Consider the following 21775-nt stretch of genomic DNA (forward strand, 5'->3'; position numbering starts at 1 on the left):
AAGGTTAATACAGGGCAATCATTGAGGACAACCTATTAGAGGCTGCGAAAGACGGGAGATTGGGGATGAGGCTCAGAAGGGTATCAACCTTCAGAGTAATTGCTGAAAACATAGAGCAAAGCTACAATACAGCTGTTTCGATCAAAGTGTATGCATGTGTTATAGTTGCCCAGTTATAGTCCACAATGAAATCTGATTGAGAATTCATTATGGAGCCAAAAGATATTTTATACAAACACAGCTCCATCCAGTTTGACTGAGCTGTAGACATTTGGCAAAGACTAATGGGCCAAATACAGTTTCTGGAGGTGCAAATCGGTGAGTGATACCCAAAAAGACAGCCGTAACTGAGCAAAAGCGACCACCATTAAAAATTTTAGTGGTAAAACTTGATGAAAGCCATGTATCATTTCCCTTCAACCTCACACTTTTTGTCCTTCATCACACTTTTCCCTCAAGTTCTCACTAGAAGAAGCTAATGGAAAGCCCTCCCACACCTCACATGAGCCTAAGAGAAAAACTTGGCTTGTAAACCGGAGACACAACAATGCCCAAAACCCGTGTCCTCTCATTGACTCGCTGCTCACTGTTGCAACACTTTTTTTCTTGATGAATAACCATTTTGAACCGTGATATTTGCTCCGTCCATTAATTTAATTTAGATATTGATTGTTACATTGCATCTCTGGAAAATTACTTAAATAAATGACCACCAGGAGGGCAGCCATTGTCCTCACAGAGGATAATTGGGCTAACAAGTGTGTCTTAACAACATCTTTTTTTTTTTTTACCAACTCGGTGTGTCCTCTTCATCCTTGGAGCATGCTGGACCATTGCCATTGTTCTGTCGCTGCGGCTGCATATCATAATTTAACTCAGTGGTTTTAAAAGATCTGTTGGACGGGCGGCGGACATCTTTGTCCTCTGCATTCATGAAATCAGCATTTACAACCGCAGTATATACACACACGCTGTAATCTAATTAGGCCAGTAGCTGCAGCAACACAAAGTGCAGATCAAGAAGCTGAGAGAACAAACATTCGGGCTTGTGGGGATTATTTTTGTGTCCGTAATGGACGGCACACCAACAAATGGTTGTGGAGTGGCGCTTTATGTGTTTTAGCGGAGAGAGAGCTGTGTTATCATGGCTAAGAGCTGAAATGGCCATCGTTCTTGGCTGTTACTGCAGCTTTCACCCTCACGTCGGAGCTTCTGCGATTACTTTGTGTCATTAATGCTTCTCTTTCCCTCTGCCTCCAGGGAAACACTCCTCCAGTGGTGGTGAACACTGACACACTCGATGGCTCGCCATATGTAAGGATCAAATTTAATGCTTCCTTCATTTTATAATTTTTCTTTTCTTGGTTCTCTAGCCTGGCTTTCCTTGTAATTTATTTGAGTAGTGCTAAATGTACAGTACGATTCCTCTCCGTTAATGCATTGCTCGTTGCTGAGCGTTTCACGCTGAGAGTTGATGGTTAAACTGCAAGAAATACAGAGGTCCTACACATATGTCCTGTTGAAAATGAAAAATGTATGTACTTTTAACACATTTTTAATGTTTAAAAATGGAAATTAGCAGACACTGCTGCGGATGGATGGATGGATGGATGGATGGATGGATGGATGGATGGATGGATGGATGGATGGATGGATGGATGGATGGATGGATGGATGGATGGATGGAATGGGAGTATAAAGTAAAAAAAAATATTTGTTGTCTGAGGAGAGAATGAGACCTTTCACAGCGCTGTTGGTTTTACAAACCTGCAGCTTTCAGAAAACTTTTTTATCTGGGTCAGAACCTAAAAACGGTAGTTCTGAAAGTTTTCCCCATCCTCTGGGACGTTTTTTAATTACAGCAGCATGGCTGGTATTTTTAGTGAAGTTGTTCATTCGGAGGTGACATCAGGCCAGCGGAGAGGTGCTGCCTTAATCAATCACAAACACTAAATCACATGCCCACGTGACGATCCAACCCAAATGACTCGTCTTCATGAATTGTGGATTATTGAAATGCATTGTGCTTCTGGAATCATAGAAGAAGGGGAAAATCAATCTTTCTCTTAATGATAATGGCTTCCTATGACAGGTAAATGGGACGGAAGGAGAAATTGAGTACGAGGAAATCACATTGGAAAGAGTGAGTCTGGGGATTTCATATCTCAAACGTTTATTTTTATTTTTTTGCTTTATAATTTCTCACAAGCTCCTAAAATCAGATGTCCTAGACAGAAGTGTTGTTTTTTGCCACCGCAGGGCAACTCAGGCCTGGGCTTCAGCATAGCAGGGGGCACAGACAACCCTCACGTAGGGGACGACCCCAGTATCTTCATCACCAAAATCATACCAGGAGGCGCCGCGGCTCAGGATGGACGGCTCAGGTACAATTTCTCCTCTAACCTGACAGGACTCAGAAAGAAAGTCAGAATGCATGAATGTTTCCCCAACTAAAACCAGGGCCGGCCGGAGGCACAAGCGAACTAAGCGGATGCCTTTTTTCAATATATAAATATAACTTAAACAAGTGATATACATGAATGAATGAATGATGATGGAATAATAATTTATTTAATATGTTTTGTTACAGTTTGTATTCATAAGTTTTAATAAAAGAGTGAAGTATTTAAAGTATTGTTTTTTTATATATATATGTATTTATATATATATATATGTATTTTTTATTAATACATAACCTCACTGTATTCATTTATAATATTCGCTATAACATTATAGCGTGACATTTGTGTGAATAATCTTCTAGCATAGGTGATTCTGCGTGGTGGGAGGGGGGGGGGGCCCACATCAAATTCTGCTTAGGGCCCCCAAAAGGCTCAGGCAGGCACTGACTAAAACACATTTAAAAAAAAACTCTGGTGCAGGCAGGTTTCTAAATATCCGTCCTCAAAAATCTTTTGTTTCTTTCTCATAATATGTAACAATCTTTTAAATTTTGAATGGTAAGGGTTGCCCTTTGAATGAAAAAAAAAAAAGAAAGAAGCCTGCACTGGTTTATTTAAACCCCATGGCGCAGTAATTGCACAAACTGATTTTGAAAAAAAAAGGGTGAGAAAACCTGTGGCAGCAGATTTTAGACGTAAATATTGTGTTCTTACCACAAATAGGCTGTGGCACATTACACATTTAACATCTAATTAAAAATTAAAGTTCAAGGCATCAAATGTTAGAGGAGCTCATTGCAGTGGTATGCAATAAAAAGGTTTATTTTCCCGCTACAGACAGCAAAAGCTTTGTTTTCCCCCGGAAGAGAGTGCTGAGAGAGCTTGCCTCTCAGAATAAATACATTTACTTATACACCATTTCTCTGATTATGCTGCAGTGCTCAAGACATGCACAGAGGCGTCTTCCCATTTTCAACTGACCCAAAAATGTCTGAAATGACTGAAGCAGAAAGTGCTGGTTTTAGTTTTTACAGTTTGACACAAGTTACATATTTCAACACCTTTGGGTAAATACACCAAAGTAAATCTACTTGCATTTTGTTTGTACAAAAAAAAAAAATATATATATATATATATATATATATATATATATATATATATATATATATATATATATATATATATATATATAATAATATACTGCTCTAAGAGGATAGAAGTTCTGGTGATTTAAAGCTTAAAACACAGTGGTACTGACCAACATCAAACGTCGTCGTATGACTTATTCATAAACTCCATGAAGATCAGAACAGACATCTGTGGGAAATAGTCATGAGTGAAGAGCAAGAAAAGTGTCAGTTTGTGATAAAGACAATCAGCGAAAGGCAGCAGGGATTGGTTTATTTTTGAGACAGCGATGGATTTCTGTGCTTAAAACTTCCGCATCCATCACCCTTTTTAGGAGTTTTACGAACTTCTACAAACCGCCAAAAGATCCCATGATGAACTATTGTCAATTTTCTGGTGGATTCCATCATATTTTTATTTAAAGTATGATACTTACAAAGAGTCCATGATGTCATGTACAAGGTACTCAGGGCCTTGTGAAGAGAAAGACATCACTAGTTTACAGCAGGCGTGATGTGTCTGCTGGAGCTGTTTGGGAACATGTTTCTCATCTGGCTGGGGCACTGTTTGATTAAAGTTGTGGAAATGCTTAAAGTGTAACTCACCCCAATGTAAAAGCATAAGAATACCACCAAAGTGGGCAATGCCAGGAGACCCTGAGGGGCGTGGCTAGGTGTGGTGTTGAGCGGTGTGGTTTGAACGAGGCTGTGGTCAGGATGAGTGAAGGTTAGATGTTGAGGTCAGCAGCACTAAGAAGGGTTTATGACAAATATTGCAGAACCAAACCTTTCCACATGAAAATGTAAAATAATTGCACAGTAACATTAAAGTAGCCCCCTAAGACCCCATTTGGACAGTTTATTTAAAAAAAAAAAGTAGATTTTAGTGTGAGCTACACTTCCAATGTCACAGTTTATGGGAGAAACAGAATCAGAGAATAGCTGTTGTGATTTGTAAATTTCTTAGCTAGCAATGGTTTTCTGTAGTTAAAACTCTCACCTCCATCTAGCCTGAGTAGATATCTGCAAAATTCTACAAATTCTCATTTAAATGAGAGTCCACCAGACTTGTGTTTGAAATGCTCTGGTATTTTAAGGAGCTCACTATAGCTACGTTTACATGGACCAAAGTAATCAGAATAAAGGGCCAATCGGAATAAAAAATGCATCATGTAAACATGCCAACCAGAATATGATGATCAGAATAGCTCAATCGGAACGAAGATGTATTATGAATCATCGTGCAAGTCCAGCATGGGCGATCGGAAGACAAATTAACTCGTTTAATATATTAAAGACAGAGGTACTTCTTCTTCAGTGGTTATATTCTGAATAAAGCCAGATGCATATACACACACATTATGATCAGATTACTTGATTGTGTGCAGATACAAACGGCACAATCAGATTATTTAATCCGAACGCATTTTAATCCGACTGTGAAATTTTCTGCATGTAAACACAGCTGATGTTATGTGCTCTAACAGAACCTCTGAGAGGAATGGGCCCACAGCATCACAGATCCTCCACTGTACTTTTGCATTGATCCTGTCGGTCGGTTCACTGATTATTGAAGATGTGGAAATACTTATGAGATCTGAACGACAGATGTGTCATCTTATGTTAAAAAGATAATAGATGATTTAGATGCCAGCAGGTATTCCTTCACTTTTCAGGTATCAATACTTCTCTATGGTTAAAACTCAAACATCATGTTCAAGTTTGTTATCCTTTTGAGCAATTCTGAATTTGATGGTACATTTTATGATTTTTTTTTTTAAATATGCTGATATTTCAAAGAGTCCATGATGCCATATATTCTAGCAAGCTACCCAGGGCCTTTGGAGGAGAAGCAGGCCCACAGCATCTTTAAACAAGTTTGGTGAACTGTTTAAATAAATGTAGCTGGTCTTTTGAAAGTACAAACAACTTTAGGATTTGTCTGAATATCTAAATATCACAAATAACGATAATCATAATCATCTCAAAAATCAGTCTATTTAAAGATTTATCATTGATATGTCTGCTGGTGGAGGATTACGTTCAATACTTTTATCAGAACAGCTCTCTGTGTTTTCATGTTACCCACCAGCCTCTCTGCACCTCTCTCTCTCTCTCTCTCTCTCTCTCTCTCTCTCTCTCTCTCTCTCTCCATTTTTAGTGTGAATGATTGCATCCTGTTTGTGAATGATGTTGATGTGAGGGAGGTGACACACAGCCAAGCTGTAGAGGCCCTGAAGGAGGCAGGTGCTATTGTCCGCCTCTACGTTCTCCGCAGAAAACCAGCAGCAGAAAAAGTCACCGAAATCAAACTAATCAAAGGGCCTAAAGGTAGGCAACGTCACTACAGCGTGTAAACCGTCAACCCCTTTGTGTGGGCTCTCTGATGTCGTGTACACAGCTAATCTCTGCCCTCAGGATCTTACAAATCTGCTCTGTGTTAACCCACACTATCTGCTCCCCTCGTATCGCTCCCCCTTTTCTCAGGATTAGGTTTCAGCATTGCTGGAGGGGTGGGAAACCAGCACATACCGGGAGATAACAGCATCTACGTCACCAAGATCATCGAAGGCGGGGCGGCTCATAAAGATGGGCGCCTGCAGATCGGGGACAAGATCTTAGCGGTCGGTCACTCATAGATTAAAATGTGCCAGAGCACCCACACACACACACACACACACACACACACACACACACAGAGAGAGAGCATGTCACAGACTGTCTGAGACCCACATCTTCTGAACATATGGGATGCATATTCACACATTTACACACTGCTGAAACAGCAGAGCCAAGATAATTACAGCTGTGATTTTCACTGCCAGACAATACTTCCATTACCATCTTAATATGTGTGTAGGATTGAATGCTGTAAATATTTATCTGAAGGGCAGCTACAGTGATTGTCAAGCAGCATTACTGCCATCTGCTGGCCAACACAGAAAATCACATCAGCAGCTCCAAAATGGTTCTCAGTTTCCACTAAATGGTGCAAGGCCTTTAATTTAAACAATATATATATATATATGTACTGGGTGCGATTTGCTGGGGGGGATGGGGGGGATTTACCCCCCCTCTGTTTGTGATGTCCCCCCCTCTGGTCGTTCATGTTTTATTCCTGGGGGGGATATATTCCTCCCCCCTCTGATCTGAATAAGTAATTGTAGATTTTTCAAAATTTACATTATACATATCTTGTGTCCTTCACATTTGTAAATTTTATTTTTTGTTTGTTTTTACCGAGTATTATTACGTTTTCTGCTCAAAGCGGTTAAAGTAAACTAATACCCACTCCCGAGTCCCGACAGTAGATGGGACAAGTTTAAGAACAATAGTCTAACCTACTGGATCTAGCTAGCTACCTGAAAGAGCACCTGCTCTTTATTAACCATTATTAATTAAACTTTTATTCATTAATAAAACTTTTGAAATTATCCCCCCTCGGTTTTTTGTTTTTTTTTGCAAATCGCACACTGTATATATATATATATATATATATATATATATATATATATATATATATATATATACGCAGAGCTGAACATCATTTCAATATAATGTTTTCAGAGTAATGTTTAAGAAGACGTTGCCTGAAGACTATTTCTCCAGACGCTGACACACAGAAGAATTATATAAGGGGCTGATGATTATAGTTTTTTTTTTTGTTTAACATCAAAACATGTCCCTTTAATATCAACAGTATTACAGATTCCATGTTTTACCAATTTAGTGCAGCTCCACAAAATTGATTTACTGCATTGTCTGACTTTGTGTTTTTAAAGAGTGAAACAGATGCAGTTATATGCTCAACTTAAAGGAATAGTTCAGGATTTTTAAATGAGGTTCTGCTAAGTACTCATAAGATAATAACTGCATCATATAACCTGTTGGGTTGATCTAGTGTCTGAGGCTGAGGCTAATGCATATCTCGAGAGGGGCCAAGCACAAAATGGACTTCTACTTTCTTCAGACAAACAGTTAAAATCGTTTTATGAGCCTATAAACTTAACCAGAACTTTTTTTATCTACCCAGGCCAAAATTTGTGCGTGTCTTTCTGCCGGAAGAGGCCTCAAACCAGACCAATCCCGTAGATTATGTCCGCTGATGCTTAGCGCTCCTCCTGTAGGAGTCGTGCACTCACTGCAACAGCAGAGTCCAAAATGTGACTAAAAACAGATAAATCTGACCAAAACAGTAAAAATATAGTTTGTTTGTTTATATATTTATTTTAAATAACTATGACTTAAAACCAGTTTTAATGCAGGAAAATATTATCCACAAATCTTTAATAATTAAGGAATTCAAGCTGCGTCTCGTAGAAAAAAGTAATTATACAAATTATTTTCCATTTAAACCTAAAATAAGTGAATGATAAACAATCCTAGATAGTTGTCACTTTAAAGTTTATCTCAACAGAAATGCTGAAACATCTATAAACTGATTCAGTTAAAACCTCTTTGATGATAGCCTTGCTTCTTGAGTAAAATGCTGAAAGCAGAAGCCTGACTTTGGTTAAATATTTCCAGATTTTTAGCAACGTATTTGAATGCAAACTCAAAATTGAAACTGAAAATTCAACCAGTGAGAAATGTTAAGGATCCTTCCACTACACAGATCAGGGTCTGTCCGAAAAGTCTTACCTCCCAACCGAGGCAGTTTTCTCTGCCCCGGTTCCCTGGTTGGTTCTGGTACCTGCACTTGAAATGGCAGGGAGAGTAAAACGGCTCCAAAAAACTACCCTCGAAAAGGTGCCTGCGGTGGAAACAAACCTAAGGATGTTGATTACTATTTCCATGAGAAATAGTAATTGGAGACGGTGCGCCAGTGATAATCTTCCTGTCTGAAACACATTCTCTGAACAAAACATTCAGTTAGACTAGCTGATTAAAGCAGTAGAAATATTTATGAAATAGTTTTAATTATCCATCCATATAGTTTCTATATCCACTTATCCTTGTACAATCATTGCCTTTGGCATTAACCAAAACAGCAATAGGAGTTTGTTTTTGTTTTTTTTTTACTCTTTTTTTACTTCTCACAGGCAGTTACATTGACCATGAATGGTTTTTATACCTTCAGTATACCTCAGTATGTGTTTCACACAAGGAAGGCCGTCGCCTCCTCCTTCCATTACCCACAAAAATAATCAACATTTTTCCCTGTCCTACAAACAGACACGATAAAACAAAAATGTCATTTTGTTTTAAAAAAAATAATGATCCTTGAACATTGTTTTATATTTTCCGAGTTGCCGATTTCCAATTCCATTCAAAGATAAGTTTTTTGGTTGAGAGAAAATAATTTCAAATAAACCCTCTAAGGAGTATGAATGATTGTGGGGTTTACTGTCTACATAATATTGATATTTGGGGTCTTTTTCTCTCTTTTCCCTTTATTTCTTTATCACTCGTATTTTGCACAGCTGCAAGAACAATAACTGTCACTGATTAAAAAAAAAGGCATCTACACTGAAAAGTATGTAGATGCAGTCACAGATTTTTGCCTCCAGGTTTTTTTGAAATATGCATTTATTATTTTATATCAATATATATATATATATATATATATATATATATATATATATATATATATATATATATATATATATATATATATATATATATATATATATAGTCAAATATGTTGAGAAGTTTTCTCCACTCCAGTCCAGAGTTGTTGTAAGACATTACTAATCTGGATTTATACCATATTAAGACACCAAGAGAGATATCTGATGCAGATAAGATATATTAACTGTGTGTAACATTTTAACCGAACATCGCTTCAAAAATGCTGAGCTATCCCTTTGAGGGTTTACAGCTGGATGTCTTGGTCACTTCTACAGCGTTCTGCTAACGTAACCCTGCTCATGCTTACCTGCTTGTCCTAAAACACCAGGTGAACAACGTGTGTCTGGAGGACGTGATGCACGAGGACGCGGTGGGAGCGTTGAAGAACACAGCGGAGGTGGTGTACCTCAGGGTGGCCAAGCCAAACAACCTCTTTCTGACAAACTCATACAACCCGCCGGACCTCACCAGCAGTAAGCGCCTCTTTATGTCTGGGGCATTTTATTTTGCTGTTTGTCCACTGGGAGACTGGATTCACGAGAGAAAAATGGGATTAACGAATATCTACCTGTATATCCATTAAAAGTGTAGAAATCTTTTCATTTAGAACAGAGGATTAGGATTTTCAACCTGGAAAGCAAGCGAAACAGGATATTAGAGTTTAAGTAGAAGCTGATTCAGCCTTATTTTATAAATATGGAGTCTTATTTAGATAAAAGGTGCAAATCTGTACTTCCCTGGTTTCATACATAAAGATGGGTTGCCTCAAAAAGATGCTTCTGAACGCGTAACTTTGCTGTTGAATAATATATTAAAGTTACATTTGTATCAGTTAATACGAGCAGACAACCGATCTTGGTTCCTTTTTTCATTTAGTGAAGCAGTGCATGTTCTACAACTCTCAGTTTTTAGGTGTCAGTCAGTAAATCAAACATGGCTGGTTTTTCCCTATAGCGAACTAAAGCCATTAACCCAGGCTACAACCAGCCTTCTAACCAGGCAGCACAATCCTAGCATTTGAGTCAAATAAATAACCCAGTTGCTTTTTGTGTGCTGCTAATGGACAGCACACAAATATGACCAGCTTCCATCTCCATGTGCTTCTCCTGCCAACCAGATTTAGATGTTGCAGGTTCTGTAAAGTGACCCTAATTAGATATTTTACCACAGAGAAAATTAGACTTCTCAAAACCCATGGATCTCTAATCATACCACATCTGAAAGGTCCTGAACGACGAAAGCTGCCGCTGCTTTGTTCATTCTCCTCGACCTGCCAGACTTGCTTGTTCATTCTTGACTGATTCCTTTTGCTGAATTGTTACTGTCAAACAGTCAAGGTGAAAGCAGCCAATGTACAGTGCTGTGAAATGTATTCGCCACCTTATTTCTTTATTTTTCAATCTGATTTAAATGTTTTTAGAACATCAAACAAATTCTAAGATCTTCTAATATTACAAGTTAGAATGAATGTCGTTTTTGAGACTGGAACATATTGGTTGTGCAGATTTGTGTCACTCACTTTCGAGGGCTTATCCGTGTGAATTGCTAGCTTAATGCTAAAGCTATTTAATGTATCTACATACTCTTCCCTTTTCTTTTACTGGAGAAAACTTTAGCAACCTAACTGTATAGTGAAAGTCTGAGTACGCTGCATTTCTAAGTTACAGGGAATGTTGAGTTATGCATCTCAAAAATGTGCTATTTCTGTATGAAAAGCTTTACAATTAAGACGTTTTGGGTACTGACAGACTGTAAAAAGTATTTTCTTTTAAAAGTAAATTCATAAGATTTGAACGATGGAAAAAAATATGAAATTGTAACATTCTATGTAAAGCACTATCCTGCTAGAGACCCCTCTTTTGGTTTCTTGTGTGTTCCTGCAGCATATTCCCATATGGATACTGAACTTAGCCACCCCAACTATCTTGGATCAGATTACCCACAAGCCCTTACCCCCACCTCGCCGAGCCGCTTCTCTCCTGTGCTGCACGGCCTGATGGGAGATGACGACATACCTAGGTGATTCTTTTTGTTCAACTGCACATTTCTCAAGCATGATGTCCTATATTTAATATCAGGATTTACGACGTGCACCAGTAGAGTTTGTAAAAAAAAAAAACAATTCGATGAATTCTGCTTCCAGAGAACCTCGCAGAGTCTTGATCCACCGAGGCTCTACGGGTCTGGGCTTCAACATTGTTGGAGGAGAGGATGGCGAGGGCATATTTATCTCCTTCATCCTGGCAGGAGGGCCAGCTGACCTCAGCGGGGAGCTTCACAAGGGCGATCAGATCCTCAGTGTAATGACATTTTCTGTCATCGGAAAATTGAAACAAACGTGCATTTCAGTGCAGCAGGCGGCGATTTACCAGATGGGGCTTTAAACATTCTTCCCTTGCTGTATATTTGATAGGTTAATGGTGTGGATTTGCGCATGGCCACCCATGAACAGGCTGCCGCAGCTCTGAAGAACGCCGGCCAGACTGTAACCATCATCGCTCAGTACAGGCCCGAAGGTAGATCCGCTGCACACATTTTACTCCCTGCTTTCCATATAATTTACATAGATTGCCTAACTGATTACTCAAGCAGTAACACTTGCAGCTTTTAGCGTAAAAATTGGCTACATGTAGTCATCTGAGAATCCGTTTGGGCGGTGATTACATTTTTATGAGGTTTTATTAGATTAGTGTCATCCAGTGGAGAGATGAGTTTGATTTTGGTTTGCTACCTCTGGCAAAGTCTGTTCATTTGTTTACTGTGGCAAGCACTATATATCGTAAAGTGATAGCAGCAACACTAAAACCCACTGATCAGACAAAGATGGGACCAGAATCATAACACAGTCAATGATGAAAAATCTGAATTATTTCCGTGTCCCTTCCACAATAGTATATAATGTTGTTTTTACAACTTTTCCTTTTATTTTGTGTTCAAGCTTCCATTTTACTATAGTTATATTAATACCCATGACAGAAGTTAAGAAATGTGTCTTTTAGATGTGCATTACTTCCTCAGCAGACATCAAGGGCTGCAGCGGCCTCCTTGTCACCAGTTTATTTAAGACGGGTGTGTGGAGGCAGGGAAACGGCTAAAACATGCAGGATATTGAGTCCTGAGGACCAGAGTTAAAAACCACCACCCAATCCAGGGATTTGGCGAGCCCATACTGTCTGCAGTTTACTACTATTCAGTTGTTCTGTGGTAAAGAACTACCAGTAATGAAAAAAAAAAATCAAGAGTCAGAAGGGCTCCCTTTTCTACAATCAGTTCAATTGCTCAACTGTAATGTAGCCAAAACATCCGTCCTGCTACTGAAGCTTTATTTCATTCTAATATCTTTTTTCTCACGACAGCATATTTGGCTCTAAGCAGTAACGTCAAGCTGACGCCACAAATTTGATTCTCGGAGAAGTTTATATACAACCAGACCGTAGCTTCAGTCAAACTCTGTTATTAATTGGGCTGTTTTGACTGGAAATTAGTTCCTACAGCTGAATACTGTGGGTAAAGCATTTAGAGGGAACGTGAGAAGAGAGAAGTTAATGATTTATTTTGATAACGTGATCCATTTTCTTTTGTAAAATCGCAATAAATCAACAGTTTATTTGACTTTATGGTCACAGTTGCGTCGGTTGTCTGGTCGCTGACTCCGCTGAAGCTGTCAGACTCAGACGTGGCATGGACCGTGTTGTGCACACGTCATACAATCCCGAGATGCCAAGGATCCAACTGTCTCATAGTGCTAGTCACAATGTTTTTTTAGATGGACAGGCTGTGAAGATCAATTTGCACTATTTAAGTTCGCAAAGCTTACCGATGTTTCTTGCATAGCAGGATAAGGTAAAAGCGCTCTCTCCATCATTTTCTTTTTGGCATATAACATCCCACAACCATTCAACATATTACCATCAAAAGGGTTTTTTATATTTAAAAGAAAATGTTTTTTTTCTGTTTAAAACCAATTTACTGTCGCTTTTACATACCGTCACACAATGCAATTTTTATGTTTCAGAGAGGCATGAGTCCATATGCTCTTCTTGTGCCTGAAAAGTGCTTTTTATTCCTGTTTCATTCTTTGATTTCTTTTACCTTGCCTTGCCTCAAAAAGCTGATGGTTCAAGGCCCTTAAAGTAATTATTTTCTGTGTCAGTTTGTTGGGCCTTAACTATGCCTGATTGTTGTCTTTCAGAGTACAGCCGTTTTGAAGCCAAAATCCATGACTTGAGGGAACAGCTGATGAACAGCAGTATGGGCTCTGGGACTACAACGCTGAGGAGCAACCCGAAAAGAGGCTTCTACATCAGGTACTACGAGGGAGATATCATAAATTTATATCTGTGTTCAGTTTTAGGTATTTAATGTGAGTTTTGATTATATTAAGACCACATTAAACATTAAGACCAGAAATATGATTGTTGATATTCTAGCTTTAGTCCCTTAGAACTGATAAAAGCACAATACCTTTGTTTTATTTATAGTAGTTTATAGCATTTAATATTCATTTCATGTCGCCACAGGGAGTGATTTACACACCCCAAGGTTATCTCTACATGAATGGAAAATAAAAGGAAACCTCATCAATAGTTATTAAAAATACATACAAGTTAAATAAGTCACCAGGGAATCTTTCTACTTAACAGTTTTTCTAAGCTAATTGTACTATATGTCAACGGACTTTCCTTCAACAGAGTCACAACTCTGACTTCTCTTAAAAGCCTCCTTAAGTTTTTTGTTTGAAATTTTTGCTGAATAGGAGTTAAAAGGATCCTTCTTCAATGCTCGCTCTGAACTCTTACATCACCCAGGGCTCTTTTTGACTACGACAAGACGGCGGACTGCGGCTTCCTCAGTCAGGCCCTGGGCTTCAAGTTTGGGGACGTGCTGCATGTGCTGGACTGCGGAGATGAAGAATGGTGGCAGGCCCGTAAGGTCAGCCCGCAGAATGAGGCTGAGGAGGTCGGCTTCATCCCCAGCAAGCACAGGTCAGAGGATGAGGCTGTATTGGGTTTGAACGGCTAATGAGAAATGTGCGTATTCGATATTGTGTGCGGCAAGAGGCAATCAGTAGGATTTTGTCATCTCAACAGGGTGGAAAGAAAAGAGTGGTCTCGTGTTAACACCAAAGAGAGGGTATGTTCACTCGCTAATACAGTTAAAATCAGGCTTTTTTTTATTTATTTATTTTTTAATGTGCTGTAATCTTTGTTCTCCTTTTGTGTTGCAGGACCATGGTCGAGACAGCGTGGGCACTCAAGGTAATTAGCCTATAGATGTGCTCTAATTGTTGGAATATACGGCGCTTTGCCAAAGAATTCATTCCCCACAGCAAGAATGTCCTGCTTTTCTCCTCTTGCAACCACAAACATCATTGTTATTTATCGGGATGTTCCAAGATAGACTAACATGTGGATAAAAAGTACATTTTAAAAACATTTCACAAATGAAATCCTAACACGTGTTGCATGCATCAGTATTTAAACCCCATGAGTATAGACATTGTTGAACCGCCTTTTTCTCTGATTACAGCTACTGGTGTTTTGGGATGTTTCTACCAGTTTTTCGCAGCTATAGTCTGACATATATGCCAATTTCTCTTTGGAAAAACAGCTCATCCTCAATAAGACCGTAGGAACAGTTGTTTTGAAAAGCAACATTCAAGACTTGCCCGTCTTTAACTGCACCATTCAAACACATGAATATTTCAGTATCAAAACCGTTCTGTTTTCGCTCTGGCTGTTGGTTTAGGGTTTAGGGTAAACCTCTGTTTCTGTCTCAAGTCTTTTATAGTCTCTAGCAGGCATTTTCATGTATTTAGCTCCTTCCCTCTTTCCATCAACTCTGACCAGCTTTCCTGTCTCTGCTGAAGAAAAAAACATCCTCGCAGCATGATGCCGCCACCACCATGTGATTCATTTCGGCCTCATCTAATCCGAGCATCATCTTCCACATGTGTACTGTGTACCCTACATGGATTCCGGTAAACAGCAAATGATACCTGCCATGGCTTTCTTTCAACAACTTCTTGCCACTCTTCCATGGATAAATGGTGAATGACCTGTACTTGCGTAGCGCCTTATAAAGTCCTGAGGACCCCATTCACTCAGCTCCATTAGTTGTCAACAGATTCTCCCGCCTGACCTGTGGATTTCTGTAGTTTCTACAGAGTCGCCATGAGCCTCTTGGCTCCTCTCATAGCCTGGTCTTTCAATTTAGGTGGACCGTCAGGTCCTTGCAGGTTTTGTTCTGTGGAATAACCCTTTCTTTTTGTGTTCCTTGGTCTTCTTGATGGTGTTTGTTCACTAATGTTCTGCAACAAACTCTTGGTGTGTTCACAGAACAGCTGTAGTTTCACTGAGAATAGGTTGCCTGCATTTGTTGCCTATTTACTAAGGCTCAGTTTTTCTTTGTAGGAGAATCAAAGTATTTAAATACAAATGTATGCAAACATTTTTAAGTTTATTAGGTACAATTTTTGACAGCTAAATACTATTTTTTCTCCACTTACACAAAGAAGTGTGTGCTGATTTGTTTTGGTCTACCATGTAAATCTCCCCCCCCCCTCCAAAAAAATGCATTAAACTTTTTGGTTGTCACATGACTAAATGTGAAAATACTCAAGTTGTGGGAATACTTATGCAATACAGTGTGTTTGGGTGATATAGTTTGCTTTTATATATATTTTACAGTTCTAAATATCTGACTTGGATCTTGACTGCTTGCTCATCATATAACATTATTTAATAACCTCTCGATTGCTCCGATTAGTTAGTCCTGAACCAAGCTACATGGGCATCAGCTACAAAAGACAATATTTTTGGAGACACTAGCAATTTTACATTGCCCTTTTTCACATGAATCTTTGTTTATACACACAAAACTGCTATCTAGCATACAGCTTTTTATCATTCAGAAAATGAAAACTCTCACTAAGCCTGCAATGAGCAGGATTTAGAGAAATACTTCAATTTCAAATTTACAAAATGGCAAATGTCTGCCTTTCTCTTTGACATGGATATCATCTCCAGATCTTTCTTATAAATACAAAAGAAAACAGCATAATCATCATAATTGTTTATCTGACCACCATAGTTGAAATTGTACCACACCAACAGTATTTATCCTAGATATGTTGCGAAAACCTTAAAAAAATGCATCTTGCTCCGTGTGTTCGAATTCAGAAACATTCTCGCAATAAAACCAACTGGATCTCATTTTGAAATAATGAAAAGAAGTGTGGCTGATTGCTGCTGTGCTCTTTCACCAGGGAGAGATAAAACCCCACACAGTTATGAGACAGTTACTCAAGTGGAAGGTAAGACCACGCAAGTCTGTAATGTGACACTTCATTTTTGTTTTTATTTCTCTTTTGTGACTGAAGTTACTCTCTTTGTTCACTCTCTCTCTCTCCTCGTAAGTACATTACGCGAGGCCCATCATCATTCTGGGTCCGGTGAAGGACAGGATAAACGACGACCTGTTGTCTGAGTTCCCCGATAAGTTCGGATCCTGCGTCCCTCGTGAGTAATTTTGCTGTCGTCCTGAGAGATGGATCGCTTCTGTGCTTTTTGTTTCATGTCACCCCCTGCCACCACCGGCAGCGGTTTTTAGGGCAACGTGTGCATGAAAGAAGCTGATTTGACGGCGGGATTCACAACAGCATGTTCGTGGGCCTTCTGTTTGTTTCTCTCCTTCGCTTGACAGACACCACGCGGCCCAAGAGGGATTACGAGGTGGACGGGCGAGACTACCATTTTGTGTCCTCCAGGGAACAGATGGAAAAGGACATCCAGAGCCACCGGTTCATTGAAGCAGGGCAATACAACAGTCACCTTTACGGTACCAGCGTGCAGAGCGTCCGCGAGGTGGCCGAGCAAGTGAGCAGCAGCCCGTTTTCTAAAACTCAAACTGCCTCAAAAACATGAACGGTCGCTAGCTAAATTAACTGGCCTGTATGAGCAGTTTTATGTATGCATTATATCACACACAAGGTTGATGTTATTTAGTTATCTTGTATTATTTGTGGGAAATCCCGAATAAAGCAAAACACATACAGTGCCTCGCAAAATTAAACATACCTCCCATACTCTATTTCAAACATTGCCTCTATATTCTCAGACTGCAACAGATTTCATTGGGATTTTTTTTTGTTTTAGACCGACCTAAAATACTGCATACGTGTAAAGTAAAAGAAAAGCGGTACATTATTTCTAAGATGTTTTACAAATCAAAAGACAAGTGTGTTCTGTGTTTGGATTCCACACCTCTTACTCTGATACCCCTACAGGAAATCTAGTGCAAACGATCATTCGTTTAATCTTCGCTTAATTCGTAAACACTGTATTTTAATCTCAGTTGTAAATCCAGCTCTTCTGTGAAGCCTCAGAGGTTTGTTAGAAAACATTGGAGAACATGGAGACTAGGGAACACAGCAGACAGGTCAGGGAAAAAGCTGTGGAGGTAATAAAAAGCAGAGTTACAATATAAAACAATATACAGTACCTAAACTTTGAATATCTCACAGAGCTCTGTTCAGTTCATCATCTGAAAATGGAAAAAGTATTGCCCACATGCAAAAAGGTTCTGCAAAATTCGCAACTCAGGTGGGAGAAAGTATTGGCAAGACAGCTGTTAGTCGTCTTTTTAACAAATCTGGTATAGATGGGAAAGCATATTTTTTTCATTTTTGGGAAGGAGAAGCCATTGCTGAAAGTTAGTGATGACAGTTCCTATTGCACAACAGCTTTCAGCAACCAGTGTCTGGAACACAATAAAGATGATGAAAATGCTGCTTAAAGCTTTTGACCTATACATGCACCCTGAACAGACCATCCTCAGTGTGAAACATGGTGGTAGCAGCATTGTGCTGTGGGGATTCTTTTCTTCAGCAGGAGCAGTGAAGCAGCTCAGAGTCGAATCGAAGTTGGATTAAGCTAAATACAGGGCAGTTCTGCAAAAGACTTGAGACTGTGGCAAGGTTCATCTTCCATTATAGGATAAATACACTTATTATAAAGCAGGAGCTACAATAAAACTATTTAGAAAAAGCATATTCCTGTGTTATATTAACTCAGTCAAAGTCGAGACCTAAATCCCGTTAATAATGTGTGGATATACTTGAAAATGGACGATCTCAGTTGCCCTTCCTCTAGTCCAACTGAGCTTCTTTTGTCAAAATCTTTGGTCCATAGTTCTGCAAAACTGGGAGAGATATTATAATATGCCTGCATCAAAATATGGTTCAACAATGAATGCAAATACCCAATACTCTCTTTTTAAAAAAATACACCTATGCATTAATTTATGCTGTTTTATCAATTTTAATTTGCATAAAATAATTTTGTTTATAGTTGCAACCTGAGAAAATCTGAGAAGCTCAAAACGTATAAATACTTTTGCAACGCACTGTATGTGGAACATGACGTGTGTGATGCTTAAAGTAAAATATGTAACTAAAAACATCCGGCCGCCGTTCCGACCAATGAGCAATTCAATCAAAACTAAATAGGCTGTTTTCTATTGATAACGCAAGATAATTTATGTCAATGTTGGTTTGCCCGAGCAGCAGGGAAAACACTGCATCCTGGATGTTTCAGCTAACGCTGTGCGTAGACTACAAGCTGCTCAACTTCATCCCATTGCAATCTTCGTCCGGCCCAAGTCACTGGAGAATGTTCTGTGCGTATTCTAAAAAAAAACATTTCTTAAAAATTTATTAATGCTTCAGGAAAATGTGTTTTGCAATAAAGATTCTGCATATGGCATTACCAGAGAAATCAACACTCGACTGACAGAGGAGCAGGCCAGGAAAGCAATGGACCGAGCCCTTAAACTTGAACAGGACTTTCTTGAGTGCTTCTCAGGTAAGAGCACACAAATTTACAGATTACATTGATGCAGCTGTGGTTAAAAGTTTATGATGCCTTTAGGAATTTTGATTTTTTTTTTGGCAAAATAATACAGTTCCATACCATCTTTGTTTATAAAGCGCTTAAAAACAGGCAACAGCTGAAACAAACTGCTGTGCATTGCTACAAGCTAAAGCACATCCATTAAAAAAAATAGAAATAAAATAAAAAGATAATGCATGAAAACATTTAAAAGAAACAATAAAAAACAATTTAAAATGAAAACTAAGTCTCACCAGTGGCAAAAGCCAAAGAATAATAATGGGTTTTAACGCGAGTTTTAATAGTGGGCGGTGAAGGAGCCTCACTTATGTGCGGGGGCAAATAATATACAGCGCTGTTATTTTTTCACCAATGTGGCAGCATTAAGCTATATTAAACTAAATGAAAGTTCATAAACCATTCAGTCTTTTAATCTATAAATAAAGATTAGAGGATGAATCAAGACATTTCTGTACATGTTCAGGACAAGACTTTAAAAATTCGATGCAAACATGAATCAACAATTTGACAAAAAAATAATGGATGGACAAGAGCTACTAAGTAATAGGAATTAAGATTTATGTGTATTTTTCATCCTGTATGTTAGGCTTAACAAAACAAACAAACAAACAACAAAACATGTACACCTAATTGATGAGACGCACAGCGGCGCTCCCCGTACGTGTGGCCCCTAGAGATCCCGAGCGGATCGCTTTTAGCGCGAGGAATGTCGCGTGTGCGTGTAAAATCAGAAAAAGGCGTTTTGTCTCACGTTCATTACGTGAGGCTTGAGAGCCCTGATATACTTCTGATTATATGTATTCATTATAAGGTTCTATACACGTCTGAGGCTCTAATTGCTCCCCTTTGTTTACTCATTGCATGCATGTCCAATATCATACTTCCAGTCATTTGGTCTTGTCTTGGGAAATATACACAAAAACGCTTCGTTTACTGACAAATAGAGCAAAAACAATGTGCAAAACACAGACATAAAATCTAATGAGCCAAGAGGGCGCAATGATTTAATCGGAAAACCTTTGTTTGCAACCATGGTGAGCTGCTGTTGTAGAAATTCGTAAAGTCCTAATAGTAGACATGACATGACCCCTTTAAAGCTTTGTGATTACTAACTTAAACTACATTAGTAGATTCCCAGGACGACAACTTGGCACAGTTGACAGCACTGTTACCTTGCAGCAGGAGGTTCCTCAGTTTGCATGTTTTCCCTGTGCGCACATCTGTTCTCGCCGGGTACTCCAGCTGTTTCCCACAACCCAAAGGCACGACTGTCATGTTAACTGGTCCCTCTAAATCGCCCTTATAGGTGTTAGTGAATGCACAATTATTCGTCCTGTGTGTCTCTGTGCTGTCATGAACTGGTAGCCGGTCCAGGATGTAAACCAGCTTTCACCCAATACCCCCAAAACCACGCAAGGACAAGCAGGGATGGATGGATGGATGGATGGATGGATGGATGGATGGATGGATGGATGGATGGATGGATGGATGGATGGATGGATGGATGGATGGATGGATGGATGGATGGATGGATGGATGGATGGCAACACATAGGCCACATTAAATGATACGCTGTTTCTGTATAACTGAGTCAGTGGGAGGGCTCGGAGCGTTTTAAGATTTCAGGGACAAATTTAGGGCAAATCTCACCAATATTTAGCGAGTGAATGCCAGGTTTCTTCTCAAATCCAGTGCCGAACACAATTTACAAATAATCACAATGAAGGGGGGAACAATTAAATCTGAAAATGTGTTTTTTGGGTAAATCAAGACAAATCGGCAACCTTTTGTATTCACTATGTGTTACCACAACGAAAGGGGTGTTTATTCCACAGATGCTTATGTTCTCTTCTTTAATCCTCATTATCATCTTTCCCTCGCCTCCGTTCAAGCTTTGTTTTTTCTGCCCCACAGCTGTCGTGGAAGGGGAGAGCTTCGAAGAGGTTTATCACAAAGTAAAGACAGTGATCGAGGAGCAATCAGGGCCTTACATCTGGATCCCCACCCGGGAGAGGCTGTGATGCTGCCACCACCCAACCCGCCCTCGCCTCCCGACCCTCACGACCACAGACCGCCGCCGCCCTTCACCCCCTCACAGCCGAGCCAGCCTCGACTGCCTGCCCGTCTGACCGGCCGTCCTCCAGCGCAGTCAGTGCTTAGGCAACCGCTGCTTAATGACACAGAGAGACAAATGCCTACACAGAGCGAGAGAGCACGGGAATCGACACTATGAGGCTAGTAAGGATACCAAAAAAAGGAGACTTTCTTTTTTTTTTTTAAAAAAAAAAAAAAAAAAGAGGCAAACAAGCTGATGTGTAGTTAAACTAAAAGCGATTGGGTGAACAGATTTTAGTCTCGTTTTACAATAAATGGAGGTGTTCAATTTAGGATCTGTTGGTATTTAGCATTAAAATGCACAATGGTTCCAAACCATGGCTTCACCAAAATAAATTGGCCAAATGAACTTAGAGGTGTAGTTTTCTGCCCCTTAAACAGTGAAGTCCAAACACAGATGGCCACTTTTTGGCGGACTTTTAACGGCATTTCGATGCCAGATGTGAACCGGAGTCCATCCCCTGTGGATCTCCAGAGAGCGTAGATGTGTCTGAGTGAAGCTTGGAATAAAGCAGAGGACGGACCTTTACCTTCTCTGCCTATCTCAAGCCTCCTGCCCCCACCGAGCACCTCCATGCGACGGTGATCCCTGGGATGTAGATGCTTTTAGAATCTCTTCTTTGAATGCACCTTCTAGCGTCTTTGGAGA

General features: G+C 39.5%; 1 protein-coding gene across 4 annotated transcripts in view; it reads left to right on the top strand.

Annotated features, from left to right (window-relative positions):
* The window catches only part of LOC105919898 (disks large homolog 4), a gene marked incomplete in the record, with an annotated part of 106632 nt that extends 85234 nt beyond the window's left edge, over positions 1–21398 (top strand). For 2 of the 4 annotated variants that reach the window (XM_036143184.1, XM_036143183.1), the window contains 19 exon segments: positions 1261–1314; positions 2093–2143; positions 2260–2384; positions 5691–5860; positions 6017–6153; positions 9429–9573; positions 10984–11119; positions 11244–11400; positions 11514–11616; positions 13293–13407; positions 13909–14085; positions 14191–14233; positions 14328–14358; positions 16368–16415; positions 16519–16620; positions 16805–16977; positions 18666–18778; positions 18872–18963; positions 20926–21032. In XM_036143184.1, the coding sequence (XP_035999077.1) occupies positions 1261–1314; positions 2093–2143; positions 2260–2384; positions 5691–5860; positions 6017–6153; positions 9429–9573; positions 10984–11119; positions 11244–11400; positions 11514–11616; positions 13293–13407; positions 13909–14085; positions 14191–14233; positions 14328–14358; positions 16368–16415; positions 16519–16620; positions 16805–16977; positions 18666–18778; positions 18872–18963; positions 20926–21032 (2079 nt within the window). 4 annotated transcript variants of the gene reach the window in all.
* Positions 21399–21775: the final 377 nt, after the last annotated feature.

The sequence above is a fragment of the Fundulus heteroclitus genome, chromosome 11 (assembly GCF_011125445.2).
Source record: "Fundulus heteroclitus isolate FHET01 chromosome 11, MU-UCD_Fhet_4.1, whole genome shotgun sequence".
NCBI lineage: Eukaryota > Metazoa > Chordata > Actinopteri > Cyprinodontiformes > Fundulidae > Fundulus > Fundulus heteroclitus.